Genomic DNA, 23,553 nt, shown 5'->3' with positions numbered 1-23,553 from the left:
CCATTTTTAAAGCCAGAGGTCCTGCTCTTGCACGGTGGCTCCTCCCTGGACAAAAGTCCATCTTTGTGGCCCTTCAGTGGGCTGGGCTGGAGAACATTTTCTGCACCAGCTCGCTAAGTTGCTTTGTGGTTGTTCCCCAAAACACAGGCATAAGTGCTGGTGAATAACATACCCCCCAAATTATCCTTGCACCTTCTTTACACACATATTAAACCGCAAACCAGCAGTGCAGAAGGGGAGTGAACACTTCTGTGGCCTGGAGTAGCTTGTGGCAATGGTAGTAATTAAAAATCCAGTACTCAGGGGTCATGTTGCTTTGCTTATAGCCCTAATTCTTTCCATATCCCTACAGTAAGGATTCCAGTCCTGTCTTTTAAAATTTAATTTCCCAATTATATTATGTTTCATTCTCTAAAGTCAAATACTCCTGTTTAGATGAGATTAGCACCCTCTGATATACTGTAAATTATTAAGTACTTGCAGATCAGTAAGTCCCATGATGGTATAAGGAATAGAAATACTTTAACGGTGATGTAGAAGGATCAAAGTAATTTTTTTATATTTGGGATTTATAATTATGAAAAAGACCTGGGAAGAGAGAGAGGAATGAAAGCTCAATCTCTTGCTTTGCAAACTTCTTACTTGCCACAACTTCAGAAGTTCTCAAAGATCAGTGTGGGGAAGCAGGAAAGAGAAGGCAGGTGAACATCACCTTGCTCTACACGGCACTTTCATCCACGTTTAAGGGATGGAGAAATGGAGGAACAGAGAGATGAAATGTCTTGCTCAGGAGCACAAACCCCACCACAATAGGACTTAGATTCATATCCACATTTCCCACCTCTTCTACAAATAAACCAGTTGCTGTCAGAACCTCCCTGTTGGCCCAGGATGCATTTGAGTCAGTGGAAATGGTCACCACACTCAGAGAGGCCACAGACTGATCCAACCCCTGTGTTTAAGGCTCAAATTCTCACGATTTTAAGCACATTCTTACTTTTAAGAACAGCCTCATTGATCTGAATGAGCTGCTCGAGTACTTCTGCACCCTTGGTACTGAGCTGCCCAACTTAAAGTCAATGGGAGGTATTTCCTTTGTCTTCGGATCAGCCCTTGGAGACTTCTGTCAAAATTATGTTGCGTTTTTTAAGTACAGGAACAAGACATTTCCCCAATGACAGTGCCATGAGTGAAGCTTTACAGACAAAATACCAAACTCAAGGTTCCTTGCCCAAAATAACAGTAGCTAAGGATGAAGGGTTGTAATAAAAGGTGGCAAGATCAGCATCACACAGCTCAGTTATCCCTCCACTGCTGAAACACTGGACATAAGTCCAGCCTAAGGAGTTCTTCCTGCTGGATAAAACACGTACTTATGTGAAGAGAACTTTTCTCAACCATTTTGCCGGCAGGATCCTACTTATTGTATGGACAGGCTCACTCAATCCTGCGGGAATGTTAAATTATTTAGGCCTGGATCTTGGTTCCATTTAATTCAAAAGGAATTTTGCCACTAACTGGAGCAGCAGTTGGGTCCCGCCTCCCAACAAAAGGCAATGATACTGTAATATAGGATGTCAAAGGGCCTTCATCTCTTCATTGTAAACAGAACACGTCTAAGATCATTTCCCACATCAGGAACTCCAAAGAGAAATTAATGCTAAAACTGGGCACAGACCACTTAATGCTGCTTTGCTTGATCTTTGAGTGAATTTTCTGTCATGAGAGAGACTTGAACTTAATTTGTTTTCCACAGAGTTTCTATTCTTCCAGACTCTAGTCCAAAGCTATATGAATGTAATAAGCAAATTAAATCACTGGCATTCCATGAAACACTAAGCTACAAATTTGATTTTGGGTATATCAACTGCATGTGGAGTTTTGACCATCTCCAGACAGATTTGCCCTAGAAACCCGGCCTAGAGAGTGGCACAGGTTCACCCAATCAGGGAATACAAGTGATGTTACCTGACCTGGGATTCACCCCACCAACCTTGCATTTCAAATACTAACACTCCCGACAAAATGAGCCATAGCCTGGGGATTATATACAGAAATCATTCAATGGATCGTTTTCATGTACATACATATTATTGGAAGTCATGATTGGCACATGGATCATTTACTACAGGGGAAAAAAAAAAAAAAAGAAAATTCCTGTAATAAATTATTCATTACAAATTATTCACCCAGCTCTAGTTAACACCCCCTGTGTTTCTTCAGCCTGGGAGAGAAGAGGCTTGTGTTTTAGATTTTCACTAAGTGCTGTTGCATGCAGGGTTTGCCTTAAACGTGTAACCCAGATGTCCCAGGCTTGGTTTATTTACATTCTTGGGAACTGTTGTGGAAAAAAAACCTATATGATGTCAAATATAATATAGTACTCAATTGAGTTATAAAGGGACAAGGCTGTGCCAACCTTTCTTTGGTATTTGTTTTAATCTTGTTAAAGAGCCAGAAGTGGCCTATCAATCTACGTTCTAAGATCCAAACTTTTTCTTAAAAAGAAGAAAAATATACAAACAACTATTTAGAGTGCAATATCTTGTAGTATTTGGCACTAGCCACTGTCAATAAAACCAAACAAAGTCAGTTTGCTTACTGAACTGTACGGAAGCATTGCCCAAGGAAAACCATAAGTAACATTGTGAAATAAATCCTAGTGTTACATAGTATTGCCTGGTGTGACAATCCATTTCTTCAGTAACCGAAAGAGATGTTTTGGTTTAACTCATTAAATATTTTTCCCCTCTAAATCCCTTCTGAAATGTACCTTTCAGAAAACATAACTTCACATATCATCTTGCATACTGAATTCAGCAGCTGACGCAGCAGAGAAGTAGAAGGATATTAAATGAAATTTAGCTCTGGTTCAAGACTAAACGGTATCTAGGAAATCAGAAAATTGGAAGCCAATTTAAGAAACCGCTATGATACAACATCAGGAGCACATCACCACTACCATGTTGGTTTCAGAGCAAACAACCACTACTATAATGTAATTCAGCACACTCACTATGATACAACCCACCAAACCAAGCATCAATGCATTAGAAAAGACAAGACCACTTGAACATATTGTTGGTCCCTGATGATACAACTTTGATTCAACCCTTCTGATTTCCAGAACGATAACTGTGATAGTTGAGACTCTAAAACAAAGCTAGAGGGAAATTTCCTGCTAAACTCAATGACAACAGGAATGAGATTTTCAACTAATACAAGTGATTGTGAATTTTGGAGGATTGTAGTTTTTGACATTACCTGTTTAAAGATGCTGTCATGTCTTACCTTGACGTAAGACGAAGTGTCTGGTACAGTCTGAAACATCCTTACTTGTTTAATAGATATATTTAAAGGTCCCGAAATCGACCTAAAATAATAAAAAAAGTACTTATATAGAAAAGTAAAAAAACAAAGCATCGTTTAAAAATGTAAGATCAGTAACAATATTTAAAAAGAAGTGATCAAGCAATTAATTGTACCCTTTAAAAGACACATAAAAATGTCCACCACGGCAACTAAAAGTCAAATAATACACAAGACTTTGTAAAACTGGGTTTTATTTCTATGCTTTAACAACAGTTGGGTTTTGGTTTTGGATTCCTCCCTCACCCCTTAGGAAAAGAAACTTCTTCACTTTTGACCAGAGCAGAGGGGGAATGTTTGACATTTGATTAACTGAATTTCTTAGCCAACAATTAAAAGCCAGCTGAAATACTCGTGTTTTCATGTCGAGACTAGTTAACCCTATTGACTTGTATCCAAGGGTTTCACTTGGCTAAATGAAGGGCAGTTGCCTTTCCTGATTCATTGAAACCATCCCGAGCCATTAGCCTGCTGGCCTCTATTGATTTAAAGAACCTTTCTCACTAATAATAATTAAACAATAAATTAAAAAAAATAGCGAACGGAAGTATCATTCCAAATAGCAATAAAACCCCCCAGGGTTGTCAATCCCAGCCCTTCTATTTTGGATAGTGCTGTTACTAAGCCCGATTTAGCGGTGCTTTATCTCAGGCTTGCATCTGTTTTTTCTGGACTTCTAAGACTTTATGATCTCCTGATGAACAATTTTGGGTGTTTTTTTTTGCCTCTTCCCCCCTCCAAGTCATCACGACGGAGATGCAGAGATTAACAACGATCGGAAAATAATATCACGATGTATGAGAAAATAAATCCACAGTCATTAAAGTATCCGACAACTATTTTTTCTACCCCGTCCTCTCAGGATCTTTAGTCCCCTCGGAAAGCGCCAGAAAGCAATTAGCTGGCTGTAATTAGTGCATCGTTAAGAAGCATTACCCTCCATCCCTTAACATGCAGCTCCTGAGTGCTGCTATTCTGACGGCCCCATTTTCCCGGGGTGGGAAGGGAAAAGGCAGAAATTTACCCAGAATTTTACTACAGAAAAATCATATTACAGAATCCGAAATATGCACAAAGAGCTATACACAAGCGCTCAATATTTTTATTTTCGCAACCTCTTCAGGAAAAGCTGTGGGCGCCTAACTTTGCAGTTAGTTCAGGTCTAACACAAGCCAGCCAGCGCTGGTTAATCACGAAATCTCCCTCGTTTGATTAATGGAGAAGCCCGCTCCGCACCGGAGGTCTCTGCTCCCTAAATCTGCCGGGGAACCCCCTCCGTGCCCCCCAAACCTGGCTTGCTTTGAAACATCTGCTGATCCTAATATATATATATATATATATATATATATATACACACACATACAGAGAGAGAGAGAGAGAGAGAGAAAGCAAAAAAAAGAGACCCCAGCCCAACAACTCTGGAAAATAAAAGTTCGCTCTCTGCACGTAACCCCCCCCCCCGCCGTTTATTGATTTTAAAGCCTTTATTAGGCGGCCAGCTGGCACACAAGGGCAACCGATTATAAAATCGACAATATGTTTCTGATATTTTTTTTCCCTGTCGTCCTCCCTCCTGACACATTCCAGTTTCTTTTGCTTCTGAACTTGTACCGAGGGGGTGGGGGGACAGCCAAAGTTGAGGGACAAGGTGATTTTGCTTTGCTAGTAAATTTTCTAGGGTCAAGGATTCCCCTCTCAGTTTTCCCCGCTCCCCTCTTCACGCCTCATTAGCGCTTCCCCCCACTCCGCGATTACCCCACTCTTATAATTACGCACGTTCACATAAATAAATACATCTGCATACTTGGAGCAAGTCTTAAGAAGTCTGCTGTGGATTATTTATCAATCGTATTGCCCTGCCAGCATCAGCTGCAACATAAAAGGGCCTCTTAAAAACTTCTCGATTCGCCTTATTCTTATTACTATTATTTAACTGACTCACCTTGTATACCCTTTCCCCTCAACCAGTGGCAGAGCAGTTTGTAAAGATCCAGGTTGAGACCCCCAAAACAGTGAAACTCCCCCAGCAGTTTCTGGATCACTGCCCTGCCGCCGCAGGTTTTTCTTTTGCAAAGAGATTAAACTTGCTAGATCCAAAGTTAAAATTCCCAGCCCATCCAGACAGGCTGCATCAACCAGGCATTTCCTCAGGGGGCTTCTGTAATGCTCGCAGCTCCGGGACGTGCTTCGCTTTCCTTTCCCTTTCTTCTGTGCCCTCTACTTTTCATTTGATTTCCGTTTCACACCTCCCCCCCTTATCAATATTTCGGCTGCTCCTTCAGATTGATAGCGGCTGTGTGGCGATCTTCCCCCAATGAGTCCGCCTGGCGCTCCTCGCAACTTTAAAGAACCTAGGGGAAAAAAAATCACAACTCTCTTAAAAAAATATTGCTGAGGAGTCAAGCCGAAAAGAGACGCTGAGTGGAGCTCAAGTGCTACTTTCAATCCCCCTTTTAAATAAGGAAGTTTCAAATATCCGTTTTTAAATCATCGTTCCTTACTTAGAGCTTTTTTCTTACCTTGCAAACAGTTAACCCGTTTTCCCCTGAAGGAGAACTGAAAATATTACAGACGAAGCTGCAGATGCACATGGCTGGAAAAACCGAGATTAAATCGTCTCGAAACTATCCTCTGTATTGGATCAATAATTCAGTTTTCTCTCTGCAAGTCGAAACCTCCAGATCCTTTTAGCTATTGAATGATACCCCATCAAATCGTAACGCATTGAGGGAGGGAAAAGAAACATCTTCAATTCAGGAATGTTTCCCCCCCCCCCGCCAACGGCGTCACGTTTCTGGTGCATTTTGTCATCTCCGAAGTGTTGGCAGATGATATTTTGAACTAACCTGGGGAAGAAACTTCCAGGGGTTTTAGTACAACATCAATTTTAAACGTAACCCCCAGATGGGTTACCAAAACTATTTGGAAAATGCCCTTCCATTCTCCATTCTCTTTCTCTCTTTCCCGGCTTTGCCCCAAATTCCAACATATTGAAACATTTTTCTCCTTAACAAGAGGAACATATAAAGTGAAGGGGTGAAAGGGCAACTTGGGAGCCGTGCCTAGAGCTCCGCACACAATTTACTCGCTGGTAGACGAGGCGTTTAGCATTCCTCCCAATTTCCAAGGAAAACAGACTCAGACCTGCACGCAGCGACCAGGGACCTCGCCAGAGCCGCTTTTTAATATAGAAATTCTTGGGATTCTTCGTTATTATTGTTGTTGTTTGTGTTAAGAGTTTCCTAAGGTAAAGCGACAGGGATTTTAGGAGGAAGATCTCGGATGCGATGGGAGGAAAACAATCAAAGCGATAGGAGGGACTTGCGAAGTGTGTACGAGAAAAAAGGGATCGAGAAAAAAAAATAATCAGCGTTGTCATTTGTAAATGGCTTTTGAAAAAAAAAATCGCGTGCATCGGGGTTAAAAATGCCTTAATCTCATTATTCTGTGGGGATGTGAACTGTTCTTTCTACACACTCACTAGCTAGTGACCCAATCAGATCACATTTCAAAGTCATTTTTCATTCTTTTCTCACGTTTCCACGTGTGAATTACACAAAACACGTAGCTGAAGAGGAACCCCGAGGGTTTACTATTGTGTTAACAAGAACCTCTTCCTCTTATTTTCCTTGAGGTGCACCTAGCAGGCATTTGCATCTCTCCCCCCTGTGTGTTTTTCCTCTATTTTTTAAGCAAACCTGCCCCAAAATCTCAGCCTGGCTCTGACAGGGACCACTGAGCACACGCCCCTAATGAAATAAACTTTAAAGGTTGGCGTTAACAAAAAAAAACCCGTAGGACGTAAAGCACTTAAAAATGCAGAGGAAATGCTTACCCTGGGTCCTGAGCTGGGTTTGCTACCCCTTGTAATCAAACCCCACAGAGTCCAGTCGAGAAACCCATGTGGCCAGTTGCACTGATCTTGGGAGCTTTACTAGCCCAAAAGAAAATTGCTGGCAAATTGGAAACAGCTGTAGGAGAAGAAAATATAAGAAAATAAATAAAAAATGCCCCCCCCTTTACACACACTCCAGAGAAAGTTACAGAAGTTTTGTTTACACAAATAGCTCCTGAGGAGACAGGACATTTCAAGTTTTCCCCAACAAACCGGAGGTGACTTGTGTGTAAGCAACATTTCAACATCCATCAGCGGCGGTGGTTTTTGAAAGGTGCCTCTGAAATCTCTCCCCCTCGCACACAGGTCGCTCCTGCTTGTGTCCCCTTTTAACAGGGTGCCAGCAACACAAACAGGGGCTTAAAACCCCCCGAAGAATTTTATCTAAGTTTGGGGGGAAACCTGACAAGTGCTCGGTTCTCATGAGCCTGTCGGACAATTGCTACAACAAATGAAACCGGTGGAAAAGCTCCAAGTCCTGCAAAATGTGCTCTTTTCATGTTTTCTATTTATTAGATACGTTAAGAGAAAACAGACTCATATGAGTCCCAAATGTAGGCAGAGTATTAAAAGAGGCATGTGTGTGCTCCAGCAATTACAGCTGAATTTGATTAAAAACGTCATGAGGGCTGCAAAAGCAGGAGTTACCTGATACACTAACCCCGAGGTTGCTTTAGGATGAATTATAACACAATTCATTTTATTTTAATAGGTCACTATAAGATTAACTGTTTAAGGATGGAGCTGCGCTATAAATGTTTACATCAAACCAGAAAGAAGCAAGCTTTGCTTTCTGGTTGTTTAGAAATAATGTTTATTACATTTTAAAATTCCTCAACAGGTTAATTAGAAATAAGGGGAAAGTATGTGAAGTGAAAAGGAGTTCCCCCCACACACACAGTTCGGTGCTTTGGTTTCTCTTTCCTAAGAGGAAAATGTGATGATTTTTAACTGGCCATCATCATTTCCACATGCTACGGGAAAATAATGACAACAACTGTTTAAGGAACAAAAGGACAAGTTTAAGGACAGGTTGGTGAGACCTTAGATCCCATGAGAGCACCTTGGTGGCACAAGTGGGACAGAAATCACCACAAAGTGAATCCCTCACCCTTGAGTGGTGCCTGCGCCTTCTTTTCTTCATGTCCTTGGGGGTCTTTGAGGTTGCTGAGGGGACAGGAGACCTGCTGGGGTGACCACAGCCCTTAGATGGACAAGGGTCTGTGCTCTGGGGGACCCCACAGCCCTTGGTGGGGAGAAGGGAGAAGGAACATGGCGGGGGACACAGACAAAATGGCAGGTTGTGTCGTGAGGAGCGCCCCGCCTTGTCAGCATCAGCCCTGTGATTGGCTGTTCTCTCCCAGAGGGCAGGTCCAGGGCTGCAGGCAGCCAATGGAAAGCGAGGGGAACCTCACACCTCTGCACAGAGGTGGTGAAATGGCTGCCATGTTGCCCCCCTTGGCTGCCATGGTGGCTTTAGCACTCAGCATGTTCCTCCTCAAAAACCCGTGCTCCCACTTCTCTCTTGTTCCCCTTTTTTCAGAATAGAATCCCTCTTCCACACTCTTTTTTGCCCTATATATCTACTGCACCCCCTTTAAGTAAATCATCCAAACATTTGTCATCCCAAACGAGCCCCTACCACTCCGTTCCACTTTCACACATCAGCATAAACACCTGCCCAGCTGACGCTAACTAGAAATAAATAGAAGCAAAAAGTAAAAGAAATTAAAAGCAAGCCTCTTCCTCCAGCGGAGTTTTGCCTGTGAAGAAAAGAGAAGTAGCGGTGACCCCAAGTTTGCTGCAAGATTCACTGTTACTTGGCTTTTTCATCATCGATTTTACACGAAGCAACTCTTCTAGGAGAAGAGAAGATCAACATCTTTTTTTGGAAATATAAAACCCCCTCCTTGTACAGCCCAATTCCATGGCTTTGCACCTGCTTGCTCTGGGGTTTTTTCTTTGCTTTCTTTAAGCGAAAAGCTAAATTCTTACACTGTTCTGATGGGAATCCACAGCTCCCTTAGACCCTTCTCAGACATTTTTATCTTGAGCTCCTGGAGTAGCTGCTTTTTGGGAGAGACCAGACAGCTGTGAAGACACATCTGGGGCTCTAAAGGAGCTCCAGCTGCTCTGGTGTGTGTAGGAAAATAAACAAGCAAGTAAACACATCAAATTCTTGCTTTCCAGAGGTTAATTTCTTGAAAGCATCTCACCTTGTGTTTGAGCCGGTGGGGATGGTGAAGGTGAGCAGGAGGGAAGAGAGCAAGAGGGAAGTTGGCTCCACCAAAAGGTGACATGAACAGCAAAGGTATGAAAAGGACAAAAGAGAAAAAGACAATCCTGAGGTGAATTAAAGAAAAATAAATGGCTAAAACAGGAGCCTGATGTGATTCCAAGTGCTTTGACGTGGAAGCATGTTTCCCATTCCATGTCTCTGCAGAGAAGGTTTCTCTTCGAATTAGATGAACCGTAAAATAAAAAGGAAATTTAGAACAACACTGTAAAATGGTGTTTTACAGCCTTTTCCACAAAAGGCTTTTCCTCGAAGAGCTCTTATACCTTGGGTCTTGTCTACGCACTATCATCAGACAGCTTGGACTATACCAGTCAAATTAAAGCATTTCAGTGCCCACTCCTCCCCAGCCTTTTCGGTATAAAGGTGCTTTATGTGAAAATAACTATTCCCATCTGGAAAGGAGCGATGATTTGGGAAATCTCTCTGGTTAATATTATGAATTGCTCACTGGGAGCGTTTGCTGTATCATGAAATGGCTCAATGTCAGGGCTCAGCTGAAGATGCTGTAGCGAGTTAACTACAGAATAGCTGCTTCCAAATGAAAGGCCGTATCAGTACACGAGAAAAAAAAGCCCAAATAAATAAATTAGCCTACTGTTAACTCAGCTAAACCAGTACAAAACCTCTGGTGCTCCAGCCTTCTGCAGCTGATGGCTGTTGGCAATCAATGTCACTATGGTCTCCATATGGGTCTCTTTCCATTCAGTAGCTAAGATATGAAAGGTATGTCATAAATCACAGATTTTGAGGTAAAGCCAGACCATGTCTCCTGAGTGACACGGTTTGCAAATTTTTTCCAGTTTAGAAACAACCTTCAGAGCATGAAGACTTCTGGTTGGATTTTCAGAGAGAAAAGTACACAACTTCACTTTTTCATTCCACAGCCATGCTTAGAGATGGGTTTTCTTTAACTGTCTAGGACGATGTGAATTACTGTTCTCTGATATAAGTAGCCCAGATATTTTTGTCTTTGAAATACATTACAGATGAAGCCTACACACTTTTCCAGTTACTATCACAAACCCCGTCCACATGGGGATAAAAGGTGATTATAAAAATATCCTAGTGACCATGTGAACAGCTACTACGTCGTCCTGTTGGTACGAAGCCACATTGCTCTAGGTGGCACATGAACAAAGACCAGATGATGCTCCGAGCCACAAAGAGCTTCTAGATTTACACAACAGGCTATAAAACCCCGTCGTGTGATTGACTGACCCGTGAGCTGCTGCGTGTGCATTGCAAATTGAGCCGTTTATTTTAGGAGCCTGCCTATGGATTGAGGAGCTTAAATTCGGGCTCCTAATTGGAAAATATTCCAAGTCTGTAAAGAGATCAAGATGTTTCCTTCTTCCATCCCAGGCACAACACCCCCGTTGAAGAATTACACACAAATCCCCTCTAAACACTCCTGTTTGCTGTGGGGACTGAAGTTGTGACACTGAGTCACTGGGTCTTTAGAGGTGTCCGGTTGCTCCCTCAACTTGTTGACTCTGCTCCAGCCACCGGCCCTATTTCCTGGACTTATCTCACCGACCAGATTTCCCCTCCTCTCTCTCCCTCCTGCGGCTCATAAACACTCAGAATCTACTGTAAACCCAATCTGGGCTCGCAGCTTGTTGCAAGTACAAGCAGCAGCAGATAGCAGGAGATAAGGAGTGAGGCCACATTGTCTTTTTTTTCCCGGCCTACGCCGAGAATTCACTTTCAAATCTGAAAATTGTTTGCTGAAGGAAAAGGAAATGTGCATGTGTGTGCTGGGGGACAGCGGGAGAGGGGAGGGAAAAAGAGGAAGGGACCTGGTTTAGAGACCAAATTGTGTCGTACGAAAGGGAGGATTGATGGAGATTGATGGAGGAAGTTCAGTGAAGGTCCCGGTGCAACAAACACTTGTAAACCCTCAGCTCCTGTTATCCTGTCCTGTTACTGAACATCAGCCAAAGTTTGCTGGTGTGACACCCAGGGGGAACTTGCTTAAGCCATAGGGAAGGATTCCAGGCTCTGTCCACACCAGAGAAGTTCTATCATGCTAATGATGTGGCTTAATCACTAAACTGGTAAAAAGTTCCACTTATACCCAGTGCTCAAAGCGGAAGGACGGAATGGTAGGAAATCTCTATCTCGTCTCCCCTGCATGCATGAAAAATGTTATATATTTCATGTCCCAGCAGTGCCAGATGACATATTGTCACTTGTCCAGCTCAGCTACCGCTCACACTAGCAGAATGAACCTATTTCTCTTCCCAGATCAAGAGGAGGCCAGGCCCAACTGCAGGCTTTGCTAAGCGCAGCTCTGTTGATGTCTGTGGAACAGCATGATTCCTGCCTGCCAGTGCTGTGCCAACAGCACTGAGGTGCTGGGCCAACAGCATTGTGGTGCTGGGCTGGTTATGGTGACAAAAAATGTACTTGTACAGGTGCAGCTGACTTGGCTTATGTGGTATTTTTATTGCACAGCTACAATGTGTAGCAGGAGCTGCTTTGGTTGTGGGGTACATGAATACTCCTGTGCTGGTAGAATGTTCAGCGTGAAGGAAAACTCTGGAGCTCCATGGCTATAAACGCTTTTATACGACTGTTTCTGTACAAGACAGGGGTGCTCTGTTTTGCTGTATCACTGGTTAATGCAGGAAAACACACATTTTTATCATGGTGACAAAGCTCTCACTGATTCCTACAAGAATCAGCTTAAAGTCAGTACGTCCTGTAGCCCCAGAACGGTTGTTTCTGAACCATGTGAAATTTCCTTTTGATCTTCGAGGTACTGAGATATCCACAGATCAGATAATGACCAAAGGGCCTGGGGCAGCCCAGGTCTGAAGGGAATGATAAAGTTTGTGATCTCTGCATGGAAAGTGCTATGTAAATGTATGAATTGATCTCCTGGTGGTGCTGAAGTCAATAAAATCCGCTGCTGACTCTGCTTGCTGCAGGATTCAGACCTTGTTTTGTGTTAAATTTGGAGTCCTTGGTATGGATTCCTTGAGAAGCTGGGATGCAGCAGGGATACAACCAACCAGGGGAATTTGGGGGGCTCATCCCCTGCTCTGTGCACACTTAAGATCCAGGCAGCTTTAAGGTGCATCTGCAGGAAACACCGGCATTTTTACAACAGCTTTCGGACCAGCTTCGTCTTCAGAATTATTTTGGGAGCAAACATGTTGGAAACACGGAGAAATTACGAGGTATAAGAAAGAAAAGAAATAATTGGACTGGCCATTGGTGCCTTTGTAATCATGGACCAGGCGTGTCTCATTTGGAAAACTCATTTCCCAGGCTCAGAGAGGCATTGATGAAGCTCCAGGAGCTGAAAGAGGAGGATGAGCTGCTGATTCGGCTGATGACCAAGTGCAACTCCTTGACAAGTTAACTGCAAATAGTATCTGTACCTGTAGATGTAAATGGGACTCAAAAACTCTCTGGCCCCAGGAAATGGCAGTGGGAATTAAGTACTAATGTGCTTTGTCTCATTCAGTTTTAAGAGTCTACTTTGCAGACGTGTCCTTCATTATTTTTTTCTGTGATTTGGTTCCCCATCTGCAAAATAGAGATAATAGTGCGGCTCCGTTACACAAAGTCATGGTGGAGATAACGATGCTCAGACGCTATGGCAACAAGGGCTGTGTAATATTGAAGATAGCAAGGGATGCTAAGGCTGGGGAGCTGGCTTGTGTCAAGTGTGGAACTTTTCCTGGGAAAAGATGGAGCAAACCAGCAGAGCCCCCCTTCAGCGGTCCTTTCCCAGAGAAACTGTGAGCCGGTCTCAGGGAGTGGCTGAAGTATCAGATCAGTTTATTTTAGGAAGGAAGAACAGTCTCAATCCATGTGGATTCCTCTTGCTCATGTTTACGCGTTGCCACCAAAGTAGAAGGGTGATGAAAGCAGATGGCAGTGGCAAACCCCCAGTTTTTATGGCCATGCCCTGGAAAAATGGCCTCGAAATTACAAGGTGAAAAACCTGAAAGTTCTGGGAACTGCTAAAATACCACCTCTGAGTCCATTCCTGAAGTCAGGTGTGATCTTTTTGGGCTTTCCCTTGCCCAGACCCTTCGTGCTAGAGTGGTTTCAGCTCCTGTTCTCCATCCTTACCCATTTCCTGGCTCCTGCTGCGACACTTTGATTCATAGGACCCAACCACCCGTAACCACCCAGGGAAATGGAAGCTAAGCCAGGCAGCCACGGTCATTCATTTGCCCCACAGGGGGAGGAAAAGAAGCCAAAGATAAGATCGCTTCATTTAAGCCAGAATCCATTTTTCACCAGCCAACTCTCACAAGTGTGATCCCTCCAGGTGGGATGGCGCTGGCTTCAGTGGAGTCAAGATCTAAATGATCGGGAAGAAGATTCTTTGTCCTCAGAGCCACATTTCTTTGGCTGGTTCTCTCTCTGCACAATGCAGATGTTTTCTGGGAATCAGGACATGTAGCTCTGCCACAGACATGCTAAACAACCCTGTGCCTCAGTTTCCCCAGTCCTGGTTAATCAGTTTTGGGCATCTTTACATGTTTGAAAGCTCTGGTGACAGCTCCCTGTTTAAGAAGCCCTGGTGACAGTTCCTCATCATCTTGGGAGGAGACAGGGACTCAGACACGTTTCTTTCCCATTTCTCTTTCCCGTTATCCTTGTCATAAAAATGAACTTTCATCAGGCCTATTTTCAACCATTTGGGTTTTGTTTGCTACTGTAATCATTAGCCAGCCACCAGATGGCAAAGCAACACAAGCCAGCAAGCTTTCCAACTTGCTGGTTGAGACAATGACACCATTGAGGACAAATAAACAGAAACAGAAGAGCAGAACATAAACGAGTGCAGAGCACCGGGATGGGGGAGAGAGGATCAAAGAGGCACCCAAGGAGTCCAGAGTGTGGCTGCATCCTTATCCTGGCCCTCATCCACCCCAGCACCCAGCAAATTCTTCAGTGGAGGGTGCGAGAAGTGTCCTGGAGAAGGGATAAAACAGCATTGCATGGCAAGGGCTATTTTTTTTTTCCTTTCTCTGTTACAAGATGTTCTGTGGACAGAAAAACTAATAAAGCCTGGTTTCCTGTGGGCTGGTGTTCCTCGTCCCTGAAGCCATCACATTCCTCCCGCTGTGTCCTCTCTGACAGGCAAAGACAGGGCCAGGGCTGGGCTGGTGCTGATTAGAGGGTGTCACATCAGAGCTCTGCCTGCTTCTTCTGGGCTGGGGACCATGAGATGGATCCACTGGAGGTGAAGAACCTTGGCAGACAAAGAGAAGGATGCTGAAGCTTCCTATGCTGTCTGGAGGCTGGAGATGGAAAAATAAATATGTCCAAAAAGGCGGTTCCTGTTCCCTGAGCTTTAGAGCTCCTATTTTCCTTATTTATTTGACTTAACCTCTTGCTCCAGGGGAATTAAATGATGCAGAGAGCAGAGCTCCAACCTGGGCAGAGTGGCAAGTAAATCAGGTTTGCTGCTGTAGAGAAATCTTTCTGCATTTCTGCCTGGGCTTTTTTTAAATGACTGCGGAGGAATGAACCGAAGCAGGCTCCAAAAAGGCACTGAGTGCAATATCTGTCTTTATTTAACTTGGAAGCAGCTCCGCTATTGCATTTCTCTTGCCTACTGAGGTCACCGCCGCAGCCTGTTGTGCTCGCTGGCTCCCGACGTGCCACCCAAACCCGCTGGCTTCTCCACCTGCCAGCCGGCCACCCTCGAGGTGTTTTTCTTTGCAACACCGGTTCCCGGTCTCACCGGGAGACCTGCTCGCAAGCCAGCGCCTGTCACCAAACCAGAGCTCCACCTCTGCCAAATGATTCATTCCTGCTGCCTTCATACTATATATATATATGTATTTACATATGTAGAACCTACCACAGCGGTGTCTGGGAGGTGAAAGTGCCCTCTTGTGGCACGATGTCCCCTGTCCCCAACCAGGAGGAGTGCGATGCGGTCACACTTCTGGTGGGACACAACAGGGAGCAGCTGATTGAGCAGGGTTGCAGGACTGAGTTTATATCCCAGCTGTAGCAAAGCTCAGACCAAGCAAGACAAACTGTGGCACAGATTCGAAAGCTCAACCAAGGTACGAATGTCACATGAGGTGATCCAGACCCAGTCCCAACCTTCCAGCTCTGATTACTGGGCTTTCTTTAAGAAACCACATACCCTGACATGAAAATTGGGTGCAGAATCAGGCTTGTTGGGCAGCCAAGGCTGCTGTGAGCACTTGGAGGCATGGGCCAGGTTGGGGTCCTTGGGCTTGTCATTGCCTTGCAAAGTCAGGCTAGGGAAAAGATGGGTGGTTTTGCATGGATTTGTACCTGAAGGGCTCAGTGTTTGAGCTTAAATCAATGATATTAAAGCAATGCAGAAAGGGGTAAGCTGAGAGCGGGTCGCATTTTGGTACAGCTGAGGTTAACCAGAGCAGAAAAACAGCTCAGGATGTCCCCACGCAGAATTGCACCAGCCCAGGGGCACCGGTGTAACCCAACAAGCTTCCCTTTCTGCCAGGATGTGTCCTCCCACCCACCGAAATGGGCGTTTGTCCTTTTTTGGTACCTAAAGGAGCAGATGTAAAGAAACACAACAACATTGGATTATACTCAGACCATCAAGTGAAGATCATGCGAGCAAGTACTGGAGACCTGACCACAGCCTGTCGCGCTGCCTGTTTGCACTTTGGGATGAGTTTGCAGAATGAGAACACTTCCTTCTCACCCAGAGACGCTATAAATACACTAAAGTTTATGTCATGTGCAGATGAAACAGGCCATAAATGTCAGTCAAAGACACCTCGGTGGCAGGAGGGCTGCAGATCTCCATGGGGTTGTCTTTGGGAGGTGGGTGTCCAGACCCTCCTGGCTTTCATGGTGCAGTGACCAGGGACGTGAGAGGTTTTCTCCAGGAGCAGGGATGCTGCTCACATCTGCGCTGTTGACATGCCGTGAGGCTTTCATGAAAAACCCCATCCCTGCAACCTGCAGGCTTCAGGAATACATCTTCTTTCCTTTTTGTTTTTCCTTTTTTCACAGTTATTTTTTGTCATTGTTTTGTGCTTTATTGGTCTGACCAGATGTTCTAAACATCTGGTGACAGCATGTTTATTTCTTAGGCTCTTCTGCCTTACGTTAGTGACATAGCAGCAAAGGAAGGAGCAGGAATGGCTCTGGCACATCGATTTGGTTTCAGCATCTTTGCTGCTGCTGCCCTGTGGCTGGGGGGTGAACGGCAACACGCCATCCCCTGGCACTCCTACCATGGCCCCAGTTAAACTGGGCAACCTCCAGTACTTCCCATTGCCAGAAAGCCTGGTTTTGTGTTATAGTACAGCATAATCAATGGGGCTAAGTCTGAGGTTTGGCTTTGGTAAGGCTCTGCTTTGTGATCCAAGTTTAAGTGCCAGGTAGTAAGTCACACGCAAAGTTCTGGCTGGAAGTTTTCCCTGCAGAAAGGTAATGATAAAATACTGTTTTATTTTCTAAGTGAAAAGATTTCACAGACGTGTCTCACCTGCAGAACGGAAATATTATTAGGAAACTACAAATCAATACTTTTTCGCTATTTAAAGAGAGAATCTGTTCTTTAACAAAAATAAATTGGGGGCATAAGGTAAAACATTTGTTTTTCCACTTTTGAGCTGAGAAGTCCATTTTATATGTGTGTGGGGACAAAAAAAGCCGTGCAGGCGTTCTGGACAGGCTCCATTTCTGAGCATCCCTTGCCCATTGCAAGAGAGCACATGCTGTCAGCTCTCCAGCTGTGGTTTTGAACTGTCAGCTTGCGGTGAGCAGGAAAGTAATTACTCTCTAATGCCATTTTCACAGCTCTCTTTTATGGAGACAGTATTGTCTGGAAGCAGGATCTGTCTTGCTAAATATTCACTGATAAAGCTGTGGCTCGCTGCTCCAGAAGTGAAACAGGAAATTTATCCAACACCTCTGTGGAAAGCAGAACGCGTGGAAGACTGGAAAGCATAAAAAATTATTTCGAGGTACAAAAGAGCTTGGCCTGGGCTTTGGGTTGTGAAAATTGAGGCTGCTCTGCTGACATCAATACAGATTTGCTGCAGCGAGGTGAGGAATTTCATGATTGCAAAGGCATATTCCCGAGCAAAATTGTCCTCCCGCTTTGTGGTCTTAATAATAAAGCTCCAAACCAGCTGCCTGCTCTGTCTCACCTGAAACCAAAAGGGGATTTGTGTTTTTACCATATTACCTATCAACTACAATTATCTCTTCCCCTCTGTGTGGGAAAGAAGATCCATGAAATGAGCCAGAAGGGAAAAAAAATACATTTTTATAGAAACAAATGTGTTAATTCTCCCATCTCCCTTTTTCCAGGGGAGTGATTTGAGATGGGGGGCTGTGAATTGGAACTGCTGGATCTAATTTCAGAGAGAGCTTTTGAGGGACACCAAGGGGATGCTTTGTGGGTCATCAACCACCATGGATGATGCTTTTAAGGAGTTATAGAAGACACGTGGACCCAGCAAGGATTTCAGCTGCCATCGCAGGTTCCTGAGTCACATCTTAGATGAGTAAGTAAGATTTAGGGGACATGAAAGAGGCTCCCTGTGCCCCAGGGCAGTGACTCCTGAAGGAGAACAGAGTCCACAAAGATGTTCTTCTCGTGCTGGGACCTGGTGGAGGGCACAGGGTGGAGGGTGGTCGGCCAGATGTGGCACGAACAGAACTGAAAGAGGGGTGTGAGCTCCCCAGGGCTGGCCTGGGGAACGCCCCCCGGCAGCAGCGATAACTGAGATGAGAAAATGGGGAACTGCTTCATCTTCCTCTCTCTCGGTTTGGGGAAGTGAGAGGGAAATCTGCCTGCAGAGGCTGCTGAACGTCCAGCAGCAGCATTTGCACAGTCCTGGAGAAGGATGATATTTCCTTCCAGGGTGGAAAGAGACAGCAGCCCAGCTGGCAAAGTGTCCTCACAGGCACCGGGAGCTCTTTTTTGCGTCAGTGAACATCACGAAGTGCCTCATAACAGGGTAGCCATGGGTCCATCACCGCCACACAGCCCCAAAGCTGGTGAATCAAATGTCATCTCCTCATGAAGATGCTTTCTTCCACCTTCCCCATCTTTGCTCTCTACCAAATGTAACCCGTGGGGAGGAAAGGGGGGAGATGGTGGGGTTCAAGAGGAGATGGTGGGGCTGGAGTGGAGCTGGAGGAGAGCTGGTGGGGTTCAAGGGGAGCTGGTGGGGCTGGAGGGGAGCTGGTGGGGTTCAAGGGGAGCTGGTGGGGTTCAATCCATGCTGCAGGTCCTCCCCCAGCTGAGCTGCCCCCCATCTCCTGGCTCACAGGGCAGTAAGGCTCTGAAATGCTGGCACCTTGTGGCAGCTTGGAAAAATAACACCTTAGACCGAGGCCAAACCTGCTCTGCCAAATCTATTTCAGATTCGATGGGAGGGAGAGGAAATTCTGATTAGCAGAGAGAGAAATTGGGCACATTTTGGGGGGGAAGAAGGGATGAGGCTGCCGAAAAAGAATGGGGAATTCCTGTTTATCCCAGCCCTGTCCCGGCTGTACGAGCCTTTCGTAGGATGTGGTCTTTCAAACAACAAACTTCCCAGCTGCATTTTGATCCGGATTCTTCCTCCATGACACATTTTGCCCTCCCTGTGGGATCTGGGCTGAGAGTCTGTGTCAATCAGCTGAGGAACTGAGACCACATGAGACATTTTCCCTCATCCTGGAGATCTCTCTCATCTGATTTTGGAAGATCTAAGAGAATGGGAGTTGATAGCAGTTCTGTCCCCACTGACCTGCAGCTCTAGATGTATTGTGGGGGTAAAAAATATCTGTGGGTTTGGCTTAGATCTGGTCCAACTCTTTTTTTGCCAGATGGACTGTCAGCTGAGCTCATCTGCAACCCTTATCTGGCAAAGGAAGAGTTATTTAAACCATATGAACAAGTGAGTTCCTGCAGATGCAGCTGAAGATTGATTCATCTAGGTGCTCAGCAGGTGCCACATCTCTTCACGAAGAGTCTGGACAGCCCTCTTACAGAAGCACAAATGTTTATCTCGGTGCATTAAATTGCCAAGATACTGCAAAGAAACTCACATCCCTCTCTCCTGCTCCTACGCTGCTTTTCCATGCATGTCACTCCTGCTGTGGAGACACCGTCCGAGATGCACCAGGAGCTCCTACTTTGCTGCTTTGCAACTGTCTTGGGGACCTGGAGCCCTTTAATAGAACAGGAAACATCAAATATTACATGGATATAAATAACTCAGTAACAGCGGGTTGCAAGAACATCTGGTTTTGCACACTCCCAGCGAGTCTGATGGCTCTGGGAGAGAAACAGAGAGCGAACTCACCATTTTTGACCACAAAAAAACCACTTTTGGCTGTCAGCAGTGTCGTGCTTTGGTCATCCCAATCTGCCCAAGAAGAAGACCCCTGTCAGTTATGATGGGAATCCAGGATTAAGGATGAGTCCAAGTCAGTAACATCTGTCCTACCTCCAAGGCACAGTCCTACTTGTCATCTGCTCTCCCAAATCCTTCCTCCTGCTTCCCCGTGGTGACTGTCCTGGCTGGGTTGAGGTTCAGCCAGCTGGTCCATGGCCAAGGGCTACAGAAGATGGTGCTTGTAGAGAAAAACCGAACTTTAGATCTAGATCCAGATCAACTGCCGCAGTGGGAAAGAACAGACACACTTTTGGTGGCAAGATCCTTCTTCGGTGTCTGCTTTGTGTTTTTCTTTTGCTGGTGAGACAGCTTGTGAACGTTTCTTTACCCAAAGAGGCTTCTTACACGTAAGCCCAGCTCTAAATAGCTTCCTCCTTTATTAGAAATAACCACTGGCACAAGCTGCCACGGGAAGTGATGGATTCTCCATCTCTTGAAGTCTTTAAATCAAGACCGGATGCCTTTTTGGAAGAGATGTATTGCCAAAGAGAAATTATTGGGCTCGGTGTAGGAATCAGGGGATGGACTCATCTGGCCTGCGTTAGACAGGAAGTCAGCCTGGATAATCTATGGTCCTTTCTGGCTTTAAGATCTATGAAAGTTCAGATCTGCAGCCAAAGTGTGGGACTCTTCACGTGCCTTTAAAATAAAAGAACCCCGGGGTATGGGAAAGCATCTAAACCACTTGAAAAACTACCAGTACCTACAGATTTATTTCCACTGGTACCTGAAGCAATGGTATTTCCCAGTAAATTATCTCTCCCTGAGGCTTTAGATGGGGAAAAGACCTCAAGGGGCCAGATGGGGACCTGGGGGCTGGCAGGACACTGTGGGACTTGGGGTGCACCCCTTAGCAGGGGGATAAGTGCTGCTGGAGAGACCATGTCATCTCTGGACCATGTTATCATGAACCACACAGCGATGCCAGCAAGAAGAAATGCTGGTCCAGGCTGCTGAGTTTGGGTACCCAGCTATGAGATAACCCCATGGAGAGTAAAATTTGAGCATCACCCCAAGTATTGACTTCTGTCATACTCAGGTCCTGTCTGTGCAGTTGGGTAAGTCACTATGCGTGTGGGGTGTCATTTCACCCCTTGGGAGCCCCCTCCCTGCGGCTTTCATTGCCCCACACCTGCCACTTCAGCCCAGGTGGTGGTTGTGGTGGTTCCTTTCATGCTACCCGTCAAAAAACCCTCCAAACACTCGCGGCTTTTAGCAGCCGGTGCTCAGATCATGATTGCAAATGCATCTTGTCCACCATCCATCCCTATCCCAATTTTTCAGCATTTGGGGGGGGGGCCTTTTTTGCCCTCTCATCCCAAGTAAACTCATCTGACCATTTTTTCAGCTGGTGTAAACTCCCTGGCTCTGTGAGCTGAGCGGCTCCGAGAACAGTTTTTTGGCTCCATCTCCTCTTTTCAGTGCTCGGGAGATGAATGTGGAAAGCAAGCCAGAAAAGCCAGGAGTGAATGAATCTGCTGGGCGCAAAATTCAGAAGAAAAGCACAGTCCAGAACTGTTAACAGCAACGTCGCGCTTCAGATCTCTCAAAGGTGAACTGAAAAATACAGAGGCCAAAGACGAGTTTATGAGTTTATAACCCTCGTGCACGTTTTCCAACTGATCTAATAAGAAAAGAGCGTGTTACCTCTGACTTTTGCCTCCCCAAAGGAGGAAAGGGGACAGAACAAGTCTGTCTTCAGCTCAGAGCCTGTCTGCACCTGCCAGATTTTGTGACCTGGGTGCAGGGGAAGGCGAGTTTGTGCAACACTTGGCTGGGGCTCGCTGAGCTCTGACCCTTCTCGGGGTGTTTTTGGCTCTAGCCCAGAGCTTGCAGTGCTGGCCGGATGGCGGCAGGCGGCTCCAGATGATGCTTTTCAGGCCACAGCTCGCTGCAAGGTTCAAATAATTCCAGAAACACAGGGAAGCTGAGCATCACTGCAGAGAAATGCAAAGTGTAAAGTTTATGCAGTTCTGAAGAAAAACCAAACCAAACCAAAGCCACAAACCCAAAACCCAAACAAAAAGCAAGCAAGCAAACAAACAAAAAATAATCAGGCCAAAATACTCGAAAAAAAAAATATGTGAGGTGCCAGGAAATGTGTGCAAGTCTTCAGAGGTGAGATGCACCTTCAGCCTTTGCTGCAGCTCAGAGGCTTTTTTCATGTAGTCATAAATCTTTTAAGTGAAGTTGACAGTTTAGAAACTGCCTTAAAGAGTTCAGCTCCACCTTAACCTTCAAAACAAGTTTCTTCATTACTGAAGAAATGCCTCTGTTTCCTCCTCTTTTTCATATGAACCAAACCATTATAATGTTGCAACCCAAACACTTGTGCTAATAGACCAGAACTAACAAGTGCCATTGTCTTGCTGCTGAGAGTAAAGGGAAGTGAAACTGGTGATAACTCTTTTTTCATTACCCAAGCAGAAAGAAAGAGAGAAAGAAGGACAGAAAGAAAGACAGGCAACATATCAGCTTATGCATTATAAATTTTTAGTTGTAGGAATGGAAAGATTCACTGTAACACCAGTGAGGATTCTATTTGCTCCTGCTTTGAGTTGGAAAATGTGCTTTTAATGCAACTATAAGCAGTCTCAGCAATGGGTATGTGTGTGCTGAAGTGGAGGCACCAGAAGCCCATTGCACTGAGCTTGGGGGAGGCTTGTTGGGCCTGGGGGACTCAGCAAATCTTCCTTTTCCTTGTGCTTCACTCTCCAGTTGTATAATGATGATAATTAATTTTTCCTCCTCTGTAAGGAGCACTGAAATGTGCTGAGGACAAGAATTGCAGCCACAAATAATGCCACACAGCCCCCATGGACATACGTTCTATGGGTGCTGTGCGTGGACTTTACCAAGTGAGCAAATCCCTTGATGTCCCGCGATGCTCCGATGTTGCTCCGCCAAGTCACTTGACCTCTCGCTGTAGTTCAGCTCCCGAGCGTTTGGAAAGTAAATCCACTCCTTTCCTCCGGGTGAAGGGGGGGGACAGCACTTCCCTGCCCTACAGATGTGCAGCAAAGATAAACAGCCTCACGACTTTGAGCTTCTCCAGATGCTGTGCTGCGGGCAACCAGCAGCAGGAATAACCCTGAAAAGCAGAATAAACCCCTGAGTGCTCCTCGGGAGCGCAAACCTCACTTTTTTCTTTACGCTTGCCTCATCTCAGCACAGAGAGTTGTGCCAAAGCAAGGATTTGCTTGTGCACAATAACCCTCTTTTCTCAGAGGACCGTGGATTCCCTTGTTTTACCCCTCGGGGAGCTCGTGGGGTGCGAGGGGGACCCCAGGGTGAGAATTGCCTTCAGGAGGCGTTCTTGTGCTTTCTTAGGCTTAGAAGGGAGAGGCGAAGCAGAGATGTGATCCCTCCTGTTTGTAGCAAACCGAGTCTCAAAAACACAGCATCTTTGCTGCAGGAGATGCGGCTTTCTGGGAAGGTGCTGCCCGCTACTGCTGTGCATTAAAAAAAAAGATAAATAAATAGTGCTTTTAATGGTGAACTACAAAGGTTTGGGGTTTTGAAGAAGAAGAAACAACTTCTAGGATGGGAACGGGTGCAAACTATGGACTTCAGTGTTATTATACAAATAATTGTATTGAAGAAGA

General features: G+C 45.2%; 1 protein-coding gene across 3 annotated transcripts in view; it reads right to left on the bottom strand.

Moving 5' to 3' along the window:
- Positions 1–6,361, bottom strand: part of FLI1 (Fli-1 proto-oncogene, ETS transcription factor) — a 71,344-nt gene extending 64,983 nt beyond the window's left edge. Inside the window, exons 1-3 of one of the 3 annotated variants that reach the window (XM_065040369.1) lie at positions 5,889–6,361; positions 5,312–5,720; positions 3,292–3,373 (exon numbers count right to left, since the gene is read on the bottom strand). In XM_065040369.1, the coding sequence (XP_064896441.1) occupies positions 3,292–3,330 (39 nt within the window). In that variant the 5' untranslated portion in view covers positions 3,331–3,373; positions 5,312–5,720; positions 5,889–6,361. Of the gene's footprint in view, positions 1–3,264; positions 3,374–5,311; positions 5,781–5,888 lie in introns of those variants that run through there. The other 2 variants (XM_005508588.3, XM_013369049.3) reach the window with 2 other exon arrangements.
- Between the last annotated feature and the right edge of the window lie 17,192 nt (positions 6,362–23,553).

This window comes from Columba livia, chromosome 24 (genome assembly GCF_036013475.1).
Source record: "Columba livia isolate bColLiv1 breed racing homer chromosome 24, bColLiv1.pat.W.v2, whole genome shotgun sequence".
In the NCBI taxonomy this organism is placed as follows: Eukaryota; Metazoa; Chordata; class Aves; order Columbiformes; family Columbidae; genus Columba; species Columba livia.
This window is presented reverse-complemented; position numbering and strand designations above follow the sequence as displayed.